The sequence below is a fragment of the Peromyscus maniculatus genome, chromosome 23, assembly GCF_049852395.1.
Source record: "Peromyscus maniculatus bairdii isolate BWxNUB_F1_BW_parent chromosome 23, HU_Pman_BW_mat_3.1, whole genome shotgun sequence".
NCBI classification, from domain to species: Eukaryota; Metazoa; Chordata; class Mammalia; order Rodentia; family Cricetidae; genus Peromyscus; species Peromyscus maniculatus.
Window position 1 is genome coordinate 43,811,488 of NC_134874.1, and position 18,691 is coordinate 43,830,178.

At 50.8% G+C, this 18,691-nt stretch overlaps 1 protein-coding gene across 1 annotated transcript in view; it reads left to right on the forward strand.

Moving 5' to 3' along the window:
- Window positions 1-18,691, forward strand: part of LOC102910078 (kinesin-like protein KIF19) — a 51,976-nt gene that overhangs the window by 15,744 nt on the left and 17,541 nt on the right. The window contains exons 6-13 of the mRNA XM_042268271.2: window positions 461-586; window positions 2,444-2,638; window positions 4,494-4,646; window positions 5,186-5,308; window positions 7,262-7,412; window positions 10,852-11,026; window positions 12,168-12,342; window positions 16,964-17,234. Coding sequence (XP_042124205.1) covers window positions 461-586; window positions 2,444-2,638; window positions 4,494-4,646; window positions 5,186-5,308; window positions 7,262-7,412; window positions 10,852-11,026; window positions 12,168-12,342; window positions 16,964-17,234 — 1,369 coding nt within the window. The remainder of the gene's footprint in view (window positions 1-460; window positions 587-2,443; window positions 2,639-4,493; window positions 4,647-5,185; window positions 5,309-7,261; window positions 7,413-10,851; window positions 11,027-12,167; window positions 12,343-16,963; window positions 17,235-18,691) is intronic.

Genomic DNA, 18,691 nt, shown 5'->3' on the forward strand with positions numbered 1-18,691 from the left:
GCAAAACACCCATACTAATAAAATAATTAAAAAATAATTTAAGCTAGACATAGTGATGCATGCCTTTAATGTCAGCACTGAGGAGGCAGAGACAGGAGGATCTCTGAGTTTGAGGCCCGTCTGATCCACAGAGTGAGTTCCAGGACAGCTAGGACTATATAGAGAAACCCTGTCTCAAAAAAAAAATATCTTTTTAAAATTTATTTTATGTGTATGGGTGTGTTTTGCCCTGTATTTGTGTCTGTATACCACTTGCTTTCCTGGTAGCCACAGAGGCAAAAAGGGATGTCAGATTCTCTGGAACCGGAGTTACAGATGGTTGAAATCTACTATGTGCGTTCTGGGACTTGAACCCTAGTCCTCTGCAAGAGCAGCCTGTGCTCTCAAGCCCTGAGCCATTTCTCCAGCCTGTCTTTATGATTCTTTGCTGCTTTGTTCCAACCTTTCTGTTCTGCTCTAGATTTATAACGAAGTCATCCGTGACCTCCTGAACCCATCTTCTGGGTTTCTGGAGCTGAGAGAAGATTCTAGAGGCAGCATCCAAATTGCAGGCATCACAGAAGTATCCACCTCAAATGCTCAAGAGGTGAGGGTCACAGCCCAGCCCATAAAGTTCTCCTTGTTCAAGTTTGCTGAGCAGTGACCAGCAGGCTGGTCCAAGCTGAGCTGTTTCCAAGCATCTGGACTTGATCTGAGATCTCAGATCTCTGCAATCAGCTATGCCTCCTTGCTGGTGCTCCAGGCAGACATCACCTATGGATCCTGTCAGCAAGTTTTCCTGCACCAGCTCCCCTTGTCTCCCTCCCTCCCTCCCCTCCTATTCCCCCCTCCCCCGCTTCCCTTCTCCCTGTCTTTGTTTCTTTTTTTTAAAGACAGGGTCTTTCTATGTAGTTCTGGCTGGCCTGGAACTTTCTATTAGACCAGGCTGGCCCACCTGCCTCTGCCTCTGCCCTCTTTTTTTTTTTTTTTTTTTTTGATTTTTTGAGACAGGGTTTCTCCATGTAGCTTTGTGCCTTTCCTGGATCTCACTCCGTAGACCAGGCTGGCCTTGAACTCACAGAGATCTGCCTGCCTCTGCCTCAGTTTGTGCAGCAATCCCTTTACTAACGGGGCCATCTCTTTAGCCCTGGATTTTGTTTTTGAGACAAGATTTCACACTGTAGCCTATAGCCTGGGATTCACTATGTAGCCCAGGCTGGGCTTCACTTACAGCAATCCTCCTGCCTCAGCCTCTCAAATGTTAGATATGAACTACCGTGGTCTGAATGACAGTGAGCATCTCAGCTTCCCCTACTCTTGCTCCATACACTGCAGTCCTAGCCCTGGTCCCTACACAGCAGGGCCTCAGCAGAGGGTGGCTGTTCTAGTTCTGTAGCTGTTTGTGTGGTAGAGGGGTTCCCTCCCATTGCCAACCCCAACAGCTCTGCAGCTGCCTGGAGTTGGGACTTGAAAAGGTCAGGGCTGCTCTAGGCTCTGTGGAGAAGGGCTGAGTTGGGCCAGGGATGTGGCTCAGTTGGTGTAGTGCTTGCCTAGCATGCATGAATGCGTGGGTTCTATCCCCAGTACTGTATAAACTGGGCATGGAAGCACACATTTGCAATCCCAGCATTCAGAAGTTGGAGGCAGGAGGATTAGAAATTCAAGGTCATCCCTAATTACATAGTGAGTTTGTGTTAACCTAGATGATATGTCTTAGTTGGGGTTTCTGTTGCTGTGATGAAACACCATGACCAAAAGACAAGTTGGAAAGGTAAGGGTTTATTTGACCTATGGTTCCATATCACTGTTTTTCATTGAAGGAAGTCAGGACTGGAACTCTTAACAGGGCAGGAACCTGATGCAGATTCTAGGGAAGGGTTCTGCTTGTTGGCTTGCTCTTCATGACATGCTCAGCCTGCTTTTTTCCCCCCCTTGGTTTTTCAAGACAGGGTTTCTCTGTGCAGTTTTGGTGCCAGTCCTGGATCTTGCTATGTAGACCAAGCTGGCCTCAAACTAGCAAGGATCCACCTGGCTCTGCCTCCCGAGTGCTGGGATTAAAGGCGTGCACCACCACCGCCCGGCTTATTTTATGGAAGCATTTTCTTAGATATTTTCAGATAGTGCTAGCTTATGTCAAGTTGACATAAGACTAGCCACCACAGTAAGACTTTTGTCTTAAAAAAAAAAAAAAAAAAAAAGGAAAAAAAGAGATAGGTAATCCATTAGTGATGTCTGTCATTAGTGATGTCTGTACTGGTAGAGAAAGGGCAGATTGGGTGCACATCAAGAATCTTCAATTCTACTAGTTGATTTAGCTAACTAATCACTTCATGCTACAAATCAGAAATTGCTGCTATAAGAGTCCCAGCCCCAGAGCCACCCTTTCCCTTTCTCTTGGGTCTTTCTAGAGTGACTATGTGGCCACTCAGGTCTATGACTTGCCTTTTTCTCCCTCTGCCCTCAGATCATGCAGCTACTAACCAAAGGCAACCGGCAGCGTACCCAGGAGCCCACAGCTACCAACAAGACTTCATCCCGCTCCCATGCTGTACTGCAGGTCACTGTGCACCAGAAAAGCCGAGGTGGCGACCTGGCAGAGGAAGTGCGCCTCGGGAGGCTCTTCATGGTGGACCTGGCAGGCGCAGAGCGTGCAGCCCAGGTACTGCCCCTCTGAGGTGCACCCACTTTCAGATGTCATGACTGTCTTTCAACTTGCGGTCTGTCGTCCTCAATCTTAGTGGGACCTTACCTGTCCTTGTTTAGATGGGCTTTGGTACCCAGAACAGTGTTGGGCCCAGAAGAGGTAGCTGAGTCTTAGGTAATGAATCCTGCAAGCATTTAGTAAGGAAGGAGCCAATGCTTCTAGAGGGTTTCCCCTGTGGCAGGCAGCTCATCCTGCACCTACTGAAGGTGTCCCATTTGCTGCGTGGGCTCATCTTGGGCCTGGGAAGCTCCACGTGTTGGGGTGGCACGTGTAATCAGCAGTATCCAGGGAGGCCTGTGCTTTCACAGCCTACAGAGCCTGTGGCAGGAATCTTAGCCATGTTGAGCCCAGACATGTCCTGAGGAGTTGGATTAGAGTGCAAGGAAAAGCATTTGGAGTTCCGCACTAGGGCAGATAGGTAGGTGCACAGGGACCATGGAAGGAAAGGCTGTGTTACCACAGCCCCTTTCCAGCTTGTGGGTCCCTTGGTTTTGCTCCTGTGCTTCCTGGATGCTACCCTGTGGCCCAGGCATTCCTTCAGGCCAGAGACCCAGCTCAGGGCTGGGCTAGGAGTTGATTTAGGCCTTTGCAGGCCCAGTGTTACCAGCAGGCGGCATTTCCCTGCCCCTCCTGTACACACACCAGGCAATGATGCTTGTAATCCCCGTAGCCATAGCCCTCCCTGGCCAAGTTCAAGCTTGGCACTGTCCCTGCTTCACCATACAGACTTGGAGGCGGCCACAGTGGTGCATGCCTGTCGTCCCAGCGCTTGAGAGGCTGAGGGAGGAGGACCATGAGTTTCAGGCTAGCCTGGACGATAGAGCAAGACTCTGTCTGAAAACAGAAAGAAGGGGCTGGGGTGTACCTCAGTTGGTGGAGTGCTTGCCTAGTACGCATGAAGTCCCAGGTTCCATCTTCAGCACTGTGTAAAACATGTCTGGTCGTGCATGTAGATAACCCCAGCACATGGCAGTAAGTAGGTATGTAATCCAGAGGTGGACGCAGGAGAATCAGAAGTTCAGGGCCATCCTCCACTACATAGTGAGTTCAAGGCCGACAACATTCAATCCAGTCTGTGTGTCCATGAACCACTTGTGTATGAGTACCTTGAAGGCCAGAAGAGGGTGTCTGAGTCTCTGGAGCTAGAGTGACAGGTGGTTGTGAGTCACCCTGTGGCTGCTGGGCTCAGCTGTGTTTGCTGGCTTCTGCACACATCTTCACCCCCTCATTTAGCTCATGCCATTGAACACTCACGATGGCCGGCTGCCTGCAGGTGTCCAGATGCATGGCCCACAGGGACAGCTGTGACTTCCCAGAGCTTGCGTCCTATGGGGCAGCAGATGAAACAGCCCTGATCATGTGTGGAGGCAGGTGACTGCTACAGAGTCTGTGCTTTAGAGGAAATGAGTGGGGCTGTGTTGGAAAGATCAGGTGCTGGGGCCGTGGACTCTCAGAGAGTCAGCAGGGGACCTGTGGGGTGTAGGGTAAGGGTTGGAGGTGGGGTACTTCCTAGGCAAAACCCACTCACTTGCATTTTGTTATAAGGAGTGTTGTCTAGGCTCCGTCTGTTGATTTCAGTTATCTTTCCTATGTCAATCAGCTCTATAGCTCCTGAGAATAGATGCTTAATACTCTACTAGTGATGTTCTGTCAAGGGGTCTCCAGTCCTTCGGACTTACGACCCTCAGTACCAGAGCAGGCAGGGCCCTTCCCCATGCCCCTGGACTTGGCTCCCCTCCCTGGGAATGGGGAAGGGAAGATGCCAGTAGGAAGGGACTCAGTCCGTGTTCAGCCTGGCCTCTCTGCTCAGACTCAGAACCGAGGCAAGAGAATGAAGGAGGGCGCACACATCAACCGCTCCCTGCTGGCCCTGGGCAACTGCATCAATGCACTCAGCGAGAAGGGCGGCAGCCGCGCTCAGTACGTGAACTTCCGCGACAGCAAGCTCACGCGCCTGCTGAAGGTAGGTGCGGGTGGGAAGGGCCACCACAGCGGACAGTGCCTTCCAGGAATCAGCTGCCAGCACAGAGGCTGAGAGCCCTGAACACGTCACTCTGTACAAGTCTGAGTATGTGGCCACTGCCTGACCTCCCATCACCCTCCTGAGTGTGGTCTATCCTTGCTCACATGCCCCTAGTAACAGGGAGCTCACTACTTCCCAAGGCACCAATCCCATCATGGGTAGCTGTAACCTGCGAAAACTTTTCTTTATACTGAGCTTGATGCTGCCTAGATAAATAAATAAGCAAGCAGTAAATAAATGTCCCCACATCTGCCCTCTTGGTCTAACCTGCTCTCATCAAAGCAGCAGTTGGATGGGGGTACCTGGAGTAGGCACCACTTACCCCGTGAATCTCCTCCTCAGGCACTAGCCTCACTCTGGTCCCAGCATCAGCTGCCTTTTTCCAGACCTCTGATGGTCCTGGGGGAGGGCTGGGGCCACTGGTGAGGCGGGGATCCCATGGCTCCCATCAACCCAATTCTGTGGTTCTCACTGAGCAGGATGCCCTGGGAGGCAACAGCCGCACAGTGATGATTGCTCACATCAGCCCGGCCAGCACAAGTTTTGAGGAGTCAAGAACCACACTGCTCTATGCCTACAGGGCAAAGAATATCAAGACAAGGGTAAGTGAGTGGGAAGGATAGCCAACTTCAGTACCTAGACCCACATTAAAAAAAAGCCAGAGCCAGGCAGTGGTGGTGCACGCCTTTAATCCCAGCACTCTGGAGGCAGAGCCAGGTGGATCTCTGTGAGTTCGAGGCCAGCCTGGTCTGCAGAGCGAGATCCAGGACAGGCACCAAAACTACACAGAGAACCCCTGTCTCAAAACTGCCCCTCCCCCCAAAAAAGCCAGATGTGGCAACATGCATCTATGATTCTTGTGCTAGAAAGGACACAGACAGATCTCTGTGGCTGGCCTAGCTTCTTTGTCAAGCTCCAGGCCATCACCTCAAAAGAACAAGGTGAGCTGGGCATCATACTGCAGGCCTTTAAAGTCAGCATTTGGGAGGCAAGTGGATCACTGTGAGTTCAAGGCCAGCCTGATCTACATTAGGAAGACTCAGGCCAGCCAGGGATACACGGTGAAACTCAAAATTAATTAACTAATTAAAATTTAAAAACAAGGCAGATGGAGCCTGAAGAAGGACACCTGAAGTTGATTTCTGACCTGTACACACACGAGTGCATACATGTACACCCACATGAACATGGATCCCCCCAACACTCACACACACGCACAATCAGTGGTAGCAATAGTTACTGGTGGGGAGATTTCTAAAAAAAAAAAAAAAAATCCTGATGGGTTATTTGAAATTTTTTATTATAGTAAAATATACATGGAACAAATATTTTCATTTCAGTTTTTTGAGACAGGGTTTTTCTCTGTAACCCTGGCTGTCCCGGAACTTGTTCTATAGACCAGGTTGCCCTCGAACTCAGACTGCCTCTGCCTCCCAAGTGTTGGGATTAAAGGCATGTACCACGGCCGCCAGGCTTCATTTAGTAATTTCTTTATTCCATGTTTATTTGGTATGCGCATATATGCTTGTCCTGGCAAGCATATGGCTGTCAGAGGACAACTTGTGGGAGTTAGCTCTTCTTCCACCATGTAGGTTCTGGGCCGACAGCCTTGGTGGCCATCACCTTTACCAACTGAAGCACCCCTATGGCCACCCAAATCTCAATTTTAATCACTGTGAGTCCGCGGCATGGTAGCCTTGGTGTAGTCACCCTGTGGTGCGACCAGAACTATTGTCTCCCTTTAGAACTTACACACCTCACCAAACCTCAGCTCAGTCTCCATTAAATGTGCTCCATTCAAGACTCCCAGCCCCTCCCCAGGCCCCGGCTCTCCCACTCTGCTTTCCCAGAATCTGATTGCTCAGGAGGCTGCATGGAAACCAGTCATGCAGGAGTCTTCTTCTGTGTCTGGCTGAATGCACTGAGCCCAGGGTTCTCAACGCTCCTCTGTGCTGTGGCCAGCGTCAAGAGACCCTTTCCTCTTCTGAGGATGAACAGCACTGACATGTGTCCAACCTGCCCGGCCACGGGCCACACACATCCCAGCATGGGGCCCAACACATTCATAGACAGCATGATGTAGCCATGACGTTGGGTCCCCCCATCCCTGTGTTCTCATTCCATTCCTGCTGCGGTGGTAAGATACCCAGACACAAGCAATCCCAAAATGAGAAATGACTCATAACTCCAGTTCACCACTGGGGGAGAATCAAGACAAAGAGAGGAGCTAATGCTTGCTTGCTTGCTTATGCTCTTGCTTGCTTATGCTCTGCTCCATTCTCATGTAGTTCAGGACTATCTCCCTCCCCACATATGTAGGGAATGATGCTGCCCATGTGGGTATCATCAATTCACTTTTAAGATAATCCCCCTCAGACATGCCCATAACCCAGCCCAATGTAGATAATTCCTCTTTGAGTCTCTCTTCCCAGGGTGATTGCAAGTTGTGTCCAGTTGACAAAGCCAATCACCACACCCACCATGTCATCTCTCGAGCCTGCCCTTCAGGACACTTCTCACCATGCCTGACCTTAGGTACTTGTCCTCACCATCAGGTCAAGCGCAATCTGCTGAACGTCTCCTACCGCATTGCACAGTACACTGACGTCATCTCTGACCTGCGCAGGGAAATTGAGCACCTCAAGTCAAAGATTGAGAAGCAGGATAAGGAGAAGAAAAGTGACCCCAACGTCCTGGATATACAAGGTAGTGCCAAGTGCAGGCCTGTGTTTCCAGAGAGCCCTGATGGCTCAGTACCCTCTCTCTGCTGGTGCTCTGTGCCCAACATCCAGGTTTCATGGGCCTATTGCTTCTCCTGGCCCAAGTGCCGGGCCGTGGCCATTCTGATTATTTACACTCAGAGTGACCAACTGATCCTGTCAAGGGCTATTGTTCTTGCTTCCCTGGGAGCCTCAGGCTGGTTCTAGTTTCTAGCCTACAAGATATGAGGACTAGACTATTTTATGGGTTTTTGTTTTGTTTTGTTTTGTTTTTGAGACAGGGTCTCATTGTGTAGCTCTGGCTGTCCTAGAACTTACTCTGTAGACCAGGCTGGCCTTGAACTCACAGTGATCTGCCTGCTTCCATATCCCAAGTGCTGGGATTAAAGGCATGCACCACTGTATCTGGCTTGTGTTTGTTTGTTTGTTTTTAATTTCATTTTCTTTCTATTTTGGTGTGTGTGTGTGTGTGTGTATGTGTGTGTGTGTGTGTGTGTGCACACCTGTATGCTTCTGCATGTGGAGGTCAAAGGTCAGTGTTAAGTATCTTCCTCACTCTCTACCTTTTTTAGTTTAGGGAGAAAACTATTATAGATTCCTAGGTAGGGGCTTGAGATTTAGGCAGGGTGGTTAGCCCATGTGGCTGACATTCAGCTGCCTAGTATGAGGGAGGGGACCTTTCAAAAAATAATAAGGAAGCCAGAGCACCAGAAAAGGCATCTCAGGCTGTGCAGTCTCGGAAAGAAAAGACAGAAGGAGAGAAAGAAGAGCAGTCAGACCTCGCTGAGTCAAGACTCAGAACAGCAGGCGGGCCCAGCAGAACCTCAGAGTGCCTCATAGGGACTGCCTTCTTTTAATTTTGCTTTTTGTTTTTGAGACAAGGTCCTCTATGTAGCCTTGGCTGTTCTGGAACTCACTGTGTAGACCAGGCTAGCTTTGAACTCACAGAAATCCTCCTGCCTCTGCCTCCTGAGTGATAGAATTAAAGGAGTGTGCCCTGCCCTCTGCATCTGGCTTTTATTTTTAAATTGACTTTAAACTTTTTATTTATGTTATGTGTATGGGTGTTCTATCTGCACGTATGTCTGTGCCCCACATGTATGCAGTGCCCAAGGAGGCCAGAGAGGGTGTAGTTACAGATAGTTGCCAGCCACCACATGGGTGCTGGGAGTCAAACCTGGGTCCTCTGAAGAATAGCCAGTGCTCTTAAATGTGAAGACATCTCTCGGGCCCCGATACTAATTTTTGAGACAGGGTCTCTCTCTAGACTTGGGACTTAGAAATTAGGCTATGCTGGCTGGCCAGTTGCCCTAGGGACCCACTTATCTTTACCTCTCCCATGCTTCAGCACTAGGGTTATAAATGGGTGCTATCACACCTGGCTTTGGGGACTGAATTCAGGTTATAGAGAACTTGAGACCAGCCAGGGAGACAAGTCTCTCTCTCTCTCTCTCTCTCTCTCTCTCTCCCCTCTCTCTCTTAAAAAAAAAAGAAGGAGGAAAGAAAAGAAAGATAAACCTGCAAAACTTGCAGAAACAGATTCTAAGGACGCCCGTGTGGAGCTGGGAGGTGACCCAGTCACTCCCTGCCATGCAGGCATGAGGACCTGTTAGGATCCTCAGCACCCACAGAAAAGCCAGGTGCAGCAGGCTGGGTGGTGGTGCACACCTTTAATCCCAGCACTCGGGACACAGAAGCAGGTGGATCTCTGTGAGTTAGAATACAGCCTAGCCTACGAGGTGAGTTCCAGGACAGCCAGGGCTGCTACCCAAAGAAACCCTATCTCGAAAAACAGAACAAAACAAAAAGCCAAGCAGCACTGGGTGTCTCTAACCCCAGCACTGGGTAAGGGAAGGGTCTGGAGGATTCCTGGAGCTCGATGGCCATCTAGTCTGGCCAGTTGAGGAGCTACAGGATAAGTGAGAGACACTGTATCAAAGCATAAGGTAGGGAGAGACTCCAAAAGACACCCAACATTGACCTCTAGTCTGGCATGGGCACATGTGACTGCATGCATGCACACACAGACCCATGTCAACATGCACACAGCATATACACATATAACCCTCCACCCCCAAAGGACATAGGTACCAAAGTCAAGTCCATTAGACATATGCACACATACCACACACAAGAGGTTTATAAAGATAAGTTTTGCTGTAATTTCCAGAGGACTTCTAAAATCAATAAAAAAAAAAAAAAGCAAGCAGCCCAATGATTAAGAGGGGCAAGACATTTAATAGACAATTCACAGAAGATTTATTTTTATTTGTGTGTGTGTGTGTGTGTGTGTGTGTGTGTGTGTGTGTGTGTGTGTGTGTAGGTCAGAGGACACAGGACACTTGCAGGAATTGGCTCACTTCTTCTACCATGTGGGTCCTGGGGATTGAACTTACGTTGTTAGGCTTGGCTGCAACTACCCTTACCCACTGAGCCATCTTGCCAGCCATATAGAGTTCTTAGCAGCAGTAAACATATTGAAAAGTCTCAAATACTTTAGGAAACAGGTGTACACTGAAATAGCTTTCACTTCTGGGCCAGCTAAAAAGTAAAGTGCTGGGGAATGTGAAATGGGTATCAAGTGGGTAATATATCAATTAGACAAAAATTAAGGTTTTTAAAGAGAAGTGAGACCATGATGTATACCCATCTGTCATGCTTCCACCTATCCATCTATGTGCCACCCATCCACATGCCTTTTCTCTATCCATTCATCCACCCACCCATCTCCCCATCTATCCATTCACCCACCCACATCCCCATCTATCCATCCACCCACCCATCTCCCCATCTATCCATCCACCTACCCATCTCCCCATCTCCCCATCACCCACCCTTCTCCCCATCCATCTGTCCACCCAAATACAAGTTCATCCACTCACCCATCTCCCCATCTATCCATCCACCCACCCATCTCTCCATATATACATCCACCCTCGTATATATCCCTCCATCTATTCATCTATCCACTCACACATCCCTTTATCCACCCACCTATCTCCCCATCCATCCATCCATCTGTCCACCCAAATACACATTCATCTACCCACCCATCCCTCATTCATTCATCCCTCTGCCCTCTTATCTATCCATCCATCTACACTTCCATGCATCCATTCGCCCACATATCATCCATCCATCCATCCATCCATGTATACATACATTCATATACATATCTACTCAGCTACTCACCTACCTACTCATCCATCCATCCATCTACACATCCATTTGTCCACACCAAAAGCCATCCATTTATCAATTTATGCACCATCAATTACCTACCCATTCATCCACCCACACATCTACACATCCTCTCACCCACACACCCACCCATCCTCCATACATCCACACATGTCCATGGGCCATGGCTCATCTTAGTGAGTGAGCATGGAGTTCAGCCCAGCCAGCTCTCTTCCCTCCAGCAGTCACCATCCCCCATGATGCAGAGGAGGACAGTCGTCTACAGATGAACAAGATCCGGGCACAGCTTATCGGGGCTTTCAAGGAGCAGATGGAGATGCGGCGCAGCTTGGTGGAGCTGGAGAATACCAACATTGAGCTGCACATAGACATGTCTCGCCACCTACTGACCATTGCAGAGTGAGTGCCCTGCTGCTGGGCATAGCACATCTCCTAAGGGAAGGGGAGCCAAGAAACAGAGGGGCCGCTGGTTGCTACCATCCACAGGTCCCCAAGAAAGCAGGCCCTGTCTCTGTTCCTCTCCTATTATGACCCTATTGGTAAGCTGGGCCAAGCGGGAGACATTTCTGGATCTCTTGGACCTCTTATGGCTGGGGTCCAGAGCCGACCCGGAGGGTCAGTAAATATTAAGTCTCTCTCCCATGGTCCACTTACCCATGTGCCCCTGATCTGAAGGCAGAGTGACCCTGTGCAGAGACTAGCTGGGATGCCCACTATCCACACCAGTCGTCTTGAGGCGAAAGGGACTCCAGTAATCGTTACACTGGGACAGTGAGTGTCCCTCCAACTGCCCTGCAGAGACCCGGACACATGGCCACCCCCTCCGGGTGATTGCAGACAGCACCGTCACACTCAGACCCATTGCTTCTTTTCACTCTCTGCTCTTGCTTCACCCCACAACTCCCCCCATCTTCCCCTCCCCTCCCCTCCCCTCCCTCCCTCTGTCTTTCTCCTTCCCGTCACCCTCGTTGTTTGGAATAGGGTCTTGCTATAGAACTCAGGCTGGCCTGGAACTTGTGACCTTCCTGCTTCCATCTCCCAGGTGCTGGAGTGACAACTGTAAGTCACCTCCCTTTGTCGTGGTCACCGCCATCATCGTCCTCACCTTCCTCCTCTCTGTTCAGTTACAAAAACCAAAAACCAATTCAGTCACGGTGTCTTGCCCCTGGCCAGGCATCTGCTTGCCGAGGCTTCCTCATTTTTCCTTCCTTTTCTGCTCTGTTTCCACGGGTCCTGTTTAGGCTCGATGTGTTACCCTTGTTGGCAGAGCCCAGCCAGTGTCCTAGTGTCCCTGGTCACACAGCTGTCCCCTGAGGACAGCAAGGATCAGAGAGGCGTGTTTCCACAAGAGGGAGCCATGGCTGGCTCTGTGGGTCAGGGGTGGATACACATGTGGATAAGATCATGGGGGAGACCCCATTGCTCTCCATTGTTTTCCCATGCCTGTGAGGAGACTAGCAGGCCTGGAGAGCTCTGGGTGTGAGGTGTGGAACCCTCAGCTCAGGCGCGACTGGCCCCTGATACTGTGTCCTGGCTGCAGCTGGGAGCGAGAGAAGACCCACCACCAAGCAAACACGGACAATGGTGAGAAGGAAGAGGAGCCCGCGGATGCTGACGGAGAGGAGGCTGAGGCTTCCGAGCCCCCGGAGGTGGCTCTGGCCAGAGAGGAGGTGAACCTGCTCTTGGCTGAACAGCGGAAAACGGCAGCCCTCAAGGTGAGGGAGAGGGATGTTCAGTCATGGGCATGGTGCTGATTGTCTGAGCCTGGCAACCCTTGAGAATACCTGCCCATCCCATGAAACACAGCTAGCCATGTGGTCCCAGTCACCCGAGTCTCAGACTCAGAGACACTGTCGAGGGTTGGGACGTAGCTCGGTTAGTAGAGGTTTGCTTAGCAAGCACAAGGCCCAGGGTTCCATCCCCAGCAACAAGTGTGTAATCTAGCACTCAGGGAGTAGAGGCAGGAGGATCAGAAGTTCAAGGTCAGCCTTGGTCAGCCTTGATGCATGAGACATTGTCTTTGAAAGAAAAGCTAGGCAGTGGTGGTGCACGCCTTTAATCCCAGCTCTTGGAGGGCAGAAGCAGGCAGATCTCCAAGTTGGAGGTCAGCCTCGTCTACAAAGCAAGTTCCAGGACAGCCAGCAATACACAGAGAAACCTGTCTCAAAAAAAAAAGGGGGGGGGCTTTTAAAAAAATGAGTTGGTTATGTAATAGCTGGCTAGTGAGCACACTAGGTTTAGGAAAATTACATATGTCTTGCTTGGGGCTGGAGAGATGGCTCAGAGGTTAAGAGCACTGCTTGCTCTTCCAAAGGTCCTGAGTTCAATTCCCAGCAACCACATGGTGGCTCACAACCATCTGTAATGAGATCTGGTGCCTTCTTCTGGCCTGTGGGGATACATGCAGATAGAACAATGTATACATAATAAATAAATAAATCTTAAAAAAAATGTCTTGCTTGAGGAAAGCTTTAGGAAAAGGCCAGTGATGCCAGAGCTGGGTGGCTTGTTATCTAAATGCTGACAGGTGTGTCCTCAGAAAGCAGGCAAAGTGTCTAATTCTCTTAAAAGGTCAGACTGTTAAAAGCAGGAATCGTCTAATTCTCTTAAAAGTTATGTGACCTTCATGTCACTACACCTGCCCACTGTAGTGTAGGCTCTGCCCCCACACTTCAAATGAATGATTAGATTCTCCACAGCTTTTAAAAATGAGAAAGATGGAGGCCGTGAGCCTCCGGGACAAATTCAGATATCAACAAGTGATAGGATCTGCAGTGTGAGTGTCAGTCAGGACCCTGCAGTGTGTCAGTCAGGAGTCTGCAGTGTGAGTGTCAGTCAGGAGTCTACAGTGTGTCAGTCAGGAGTCTGCAGTGTGAGTGTCAGTCAGGAGTCTGCAGTGTGAGTGTCAGTCAGGAGTCTGCAGTGTGAGTGTCAGTCAGGACCCTGCAGTGTGAGTGTCAGTCAGGATCCTGCAGTGTGAGTGTCAGTCAGGAGTCTGCAGTGTGAGTGTCAGTCAGGAGTCTGCAGTGTGAGTGTCAGTCAGGAGTCTGCAGTGTGAGTGTCAGTCAGGACCCTGCAGTGTGAGTGTCAGTCAGGACCCTGCAGTGTGAGTGTCAGTCAGGAGTCTGCAGTGGTGTCAGTCAGGATCCTGCAGTGTGAGTGTCAGTCAGGGGTCTGCAGTGTGAGTGTCAGTCAGAGTCTGCAGTGTGAGTGTCAGTCAGGAGTCTGCAGTGTGTCAGTCAGGGGTCTGCAGTGTGAGTGTCAGTCAGGAGTCTGCAGTGTGTCAGTCAGTCAGGACCCTGCAGTGTGAGTGTCAGTCCGGACCCTGCAGTGTGAGTGTCAGTCAGGATCCTGCAGTGTGAGTGTCAGTCAGGAGTCTGCAGTGGTGTCAGTCAGGATCCTGCAGTGTGAGTGTCAGTCAGGAGTCTGCAGTGTGAGTGTCAGTCAGGAGTCTGCAGTGTGAGTGTCAGTCAGAGTCTGCAGTGTGAGTGTCAGTCAGGAGTCTGCAGTGTGAGTGTCAGTCAGGAGTCTGCAGTGTGAGTGTCAGTCAGGATCCTGTAGTGTGAGTGTCAGTCAGGAGTCTACAGTGTGTCAGTCAGGGGTCTGCAGTGTGAGTGTCAGTCATGGGTCTGCAGTGTGAGTGTCAGTCAGGAGTCTGCAGTGTGAGTGTCAGTCCGGACCCTGCAGTGTGAGTGTCAGTCAGGATCCTGCAGTGTGAGTGTCAGTCAGGAGTCTGCAGTGGTGTCAGTCAGGATCCTGCAGTGTGAGTGTCAGTCAGGGGTCTGCAGTGTGAGTGTCAGTCAGAGTCTGCAGTGTGAGTGTCAGTCAGGAGTCTGCAGTGTGAATGTCAGTCAGGAGTCTGCAGTGTGAGTGTCAGTCAGAGTCTGCAGTGTGAGTGTCAGTCAGGGGTCTGCAGTGTGAGTGTCAGTCAGGGGTCTGCAGTGTGAGTGTCAGTCAGGAGTCTGCAGAGTGAGTGTCAGTCAGGAGTCTGCAGTGTGAGTGTCAGTCAGGATCCTGTAGTGTGAGTGTCAGTCAGGAGTCTACAGTGTGTCAGTCAGGGGTCTGCAGTGTGAGTGTCAGTCAGGGGTCTGCAGTGTGAGTGTCAGTCAGGAGTCTGCAGTGTGAGTGTCAGTCCGGACCCTGCAGTGGTGAGCCTGTCAATCAATAAAAGAACAAATAAGCAAAAAGCAAGGTTTTAAGTGTCTAGCTTGAGGCCGGGCCCCCGGGGCTTTAAGGAAAACTAGGAGTCCTGTGCCCTGAGCTAAGGTCTGAGGGGAAGAGACACTGGTGTGACTTATCAGCACAGCAACAGTCACCGGGACAGGTGTGAGTGTGCAGAAGTGGGGCTGGTTTTTTAGCTAAGGACTTGGGGCAACTCAGGAGGGCTTCAGAGGCCTCTGGATGGAGTGAGGATGACAGAGGGGAGCCTGCTTGGGAAGGGGTTGGGAGGAAGGCAGTGAAATCAATCCCAGATCAGAAGGAAGGTGGCAGAACACATCTTCCACAGCTGTTATCTACCCGTCCCTTGGGGACCAAGACTCTGGGCATGCAAGGCAGCCTGAGCCCCACGTGACTCTCTGGGGGCCATGTGGAGTCAGCTGAGTGGTGTGGTAGTTTCTTTGCTGAGTCACCGGAGCATGAAGGGATACACGTTGCTGGTCAGGTGGTTTATAGGAGTGGTCAGCATCTCCATCAAGTGTACATACACACACACACACACACACACACACACACACACGCACGCACGCATGCACACACACACGCGCACACACACACACACACACACTCGTGTGTACAGACACACACGGAAACAAGTGTATATCCACAGCTATGGACAGAAAGCTGGAGCCTTGCCTGGTGGGTGTGCAGAACTGGGCTACAGGCTATCGGTGGGTCTCAAGGGCTTCCAGCTCATTTTCTACAGGGTGAGCAGTTCAGCAGGCCTGCAGTAGACAAGCTGGGCCTGAGCTCTCCCTGTGTCCCCTTGCATGCTGATGAAGAGAATCAGCTTTGTGATATGGGAAACCCTGGCGGCATGTCCCAGCGTGAGGTGGGTGGCGTTGCTTCCTGGTCCTGAAAAGGCAGTTTGCCAGGAGGAGGGGTCTGCCATTCCACAGCACACATGGCCCCATGCAGAAGGGCTGGGGAGGTTCAGGAGATAAGAGAAGTGGCCAGGGAAGGTGTCCAAGAGCCCCACTGTGGTTTCTGCAGGAAGGAGCAGATGGGGCGGGTAGATAAGCTGGCATCTGGGGAGATATGAAGTGAACAGTTGCCCCCCCCCACCCCCGTGACTCGCTCAAGGGCTGGGAATGTGGCTCAGTTAGTTGGTAGAGCTCTTGCCTCGTCTGCACAGAGCCCCAGGTTCCACCCCAGCACTGCAGAAACCGGACTCCTAGGTGCACACCTGTAATCCTGGCACTCTGGAGGTGGGAGAATCAGGAGTTCAAGGTCATCCTCAGCTACATAGTGAGTTTGAGGCCAGCCTGGGCTATGTTATGTGACTTTGGCAAAAAAGAAGGGGAAGGGAGAGGAGGAGGAAGAGGAGAAAGAGTTACCCAAGTTTTGCTTGAGGAATGGAATGAGTTTAGTAAGGTTCCTCAGCGGGCAGTGTGCTGCTAGAATGGCCACATTTTCTGCAGTTGCCAGCACCCTGCCTAGCAAGCTCCCATAGTTTTCTTTAGAAAATATTTATTTTTTATATGTGTGTGACGGTATATGCACATGAGGGCAGGTGTCTAAGGAGACCAGAAGAGGGCATCGGGTACCCTAGAGTTAGTGTTTCAGGTAGTTGTAAGTCACCCGGTATGGGTAATGGGTACAGAATTTACATCCTCTGCAAGAGCAGTATGTGCTCTTAACCGCTGAGCCGTCTCGCCATCCCCAAATCTCCTGCATTATATGGCTCTGAGACTACAGAATTCCTACACACTTAGGTCACACTTCAAGGGCACAGCCCATCATGGCGGGAAGGCATGGCGGTAGGAGCGTGAGGCAGCTGCTTATGTGGCATCCACAGTCAGAAAGCGGAGAGACGGATACTGGTGCTCAGCTCGCTTGCTCCTTCTTGTTCAGTCCAGGACCCCAGTCCAGGGAATGGTGTGTCCTATGTCTAAGGTGGGTTTTCCACCTGAGTACCCTAATCAACATAATCCCTCGTTGGCATGGCCAGAGGCTGCCTGGTTCACATCATCGTTCACATGTGTCTTCTAGGTAGTTCTAGGTCCCGTCAAACGGACCTCATCAGTATTAGCTCTCACGGTGGCTCATGGGTAGGGCTGATGGCCACGTGTCTCTAACTGGCGTCAGTGCTGGCCCTGAGCTGTCTGTCTCCCACAGGCTGGACTAGAGCAGCGCCTGGCCCATGCCAAGCAGAAGGCCTCACAGATGGAGAAGCTGCTGCCCAGGCAGGTGACCAGGGAGGAGCAGCGGGAGGTGCTGCAGCTGCTGTGCAGGGCCCACGAGCTGGAGGTGGAGAACACAGAGCTGCAGGCGGACAACCTGTGCCGCAAGAACCTGCTGGGCCAGAAGGACTTCGTGATCCAGCGCTATCACCAGCACCGGATGCTGTGCGAGCAGGTCATCCAGGGCCAGCGGCAGCTGATGAAGGGTGAGGCCAGCTCGGTGTGTGAGATCAACTGATAGCACGTTCTAGAAAGAGAACCCACAGGACGAGGGCCGGGGAGACGGCTCAGTCAGTAAGGTGTTTACGATACAAGTGTGGTGGCACATGCTTGTAATCCACTGATGGCCAGATGGGAAATGGGGACAGGTGCGTCCCTGGAGCTGGCTGGCCGGCTGGCTTAGCCTACTTGGCAAAGTTCCAGGCTAATGGGAGACCTTGTCCTTAACAAAAGGTGGACGGTGCCCAAAGAATGACACCTGAGGTTGTCCTCTGACCTCTACATACCTGCAGGCATGCACACACACACACACACACACACACACACACACACACACACACACACACACACACACAAGATGGAAGGGCTCGGGAACATAGCTCATTGGTAGATGCTTACCTAAACAGCCGAAAGCCCTCAGTTTGATTCCCAGCACCACAGATAAACAAATGCTTTGTCTGAAAACACAGGACAGTGCCCAAGAGTGTAGCACAGACACTACCCTGCCACCATCCTGCTTACTGTGGCTGGCTCCCTGTACCCGCTCCATCCCTTCCACGCTCCCCACTGCCCCCTTTTTCCTTCATCTCTTGTTTCTTCTTCCCCAGGGTTACATTGCTTAATTTGGGCTGACTTCAAACTCATAATTCTCCTACCTTAGCTACCCTAGTGTCCAGCCCCAGCTTTTTTGTTTATTTATTTTGAGATAGAGTCTCACGTGTAGCCCTGGCTGGCCTGGGGCTTGCTGTGTAGACCAGACTGGCTTGAAAGTCACAGAGAACTGCCTGATTTTCTCCTGAGTGCCAGGATTAAAGGTGTGCACCACCATGCCCAGCCTTGTCTTCATTTTTTAAAACTATTTGATTTCTTTTACATGGTATGTATATGTGTGTGTGTGTTTGTGTGTGTGCACATGTACATATGGGTGCATGTGTGGAGATCAGAGGCCAACATCCAGGTACCACCTTGGTTTTTGAGTCACAGTCTCATACTGAACCTGGAGCTCACTGAGTAGGCGAGCTTAGCTGGCCAACAAGCCCCAGGGGTCTTCCTGTCTGCCTGCCCATTGCTGGAGTTAAAGTCACACACCACCATGTCGTACTCCTTTATGTGGATACTATGGACCCAACTCAGGTGCTTGTGCTTGAGCAGCAAGCACATTGCCCCACAACCATCTTTCCAGCTCTTTCTTTCTCTCCAAGACTGGATCTCATTGTGTAACTCAGGCTGCCCACTAATACATAATCCTCCTGCCGCAGGTCTCTCTCAAGAGTGGGGACTCCGATCATTTTCCTGGCTCCGTGGTTTTCCTGTTTGGGATATTTCCTGTGAATTCAGTCATATGCTGTATGGTCTTTGGTGTCTGATTTCTTTCACTTAGCATAACATTCCTTGGACTCATTCATGTTGTAGCAGACACCATAATGTCGTTCTTTTCGTAGCT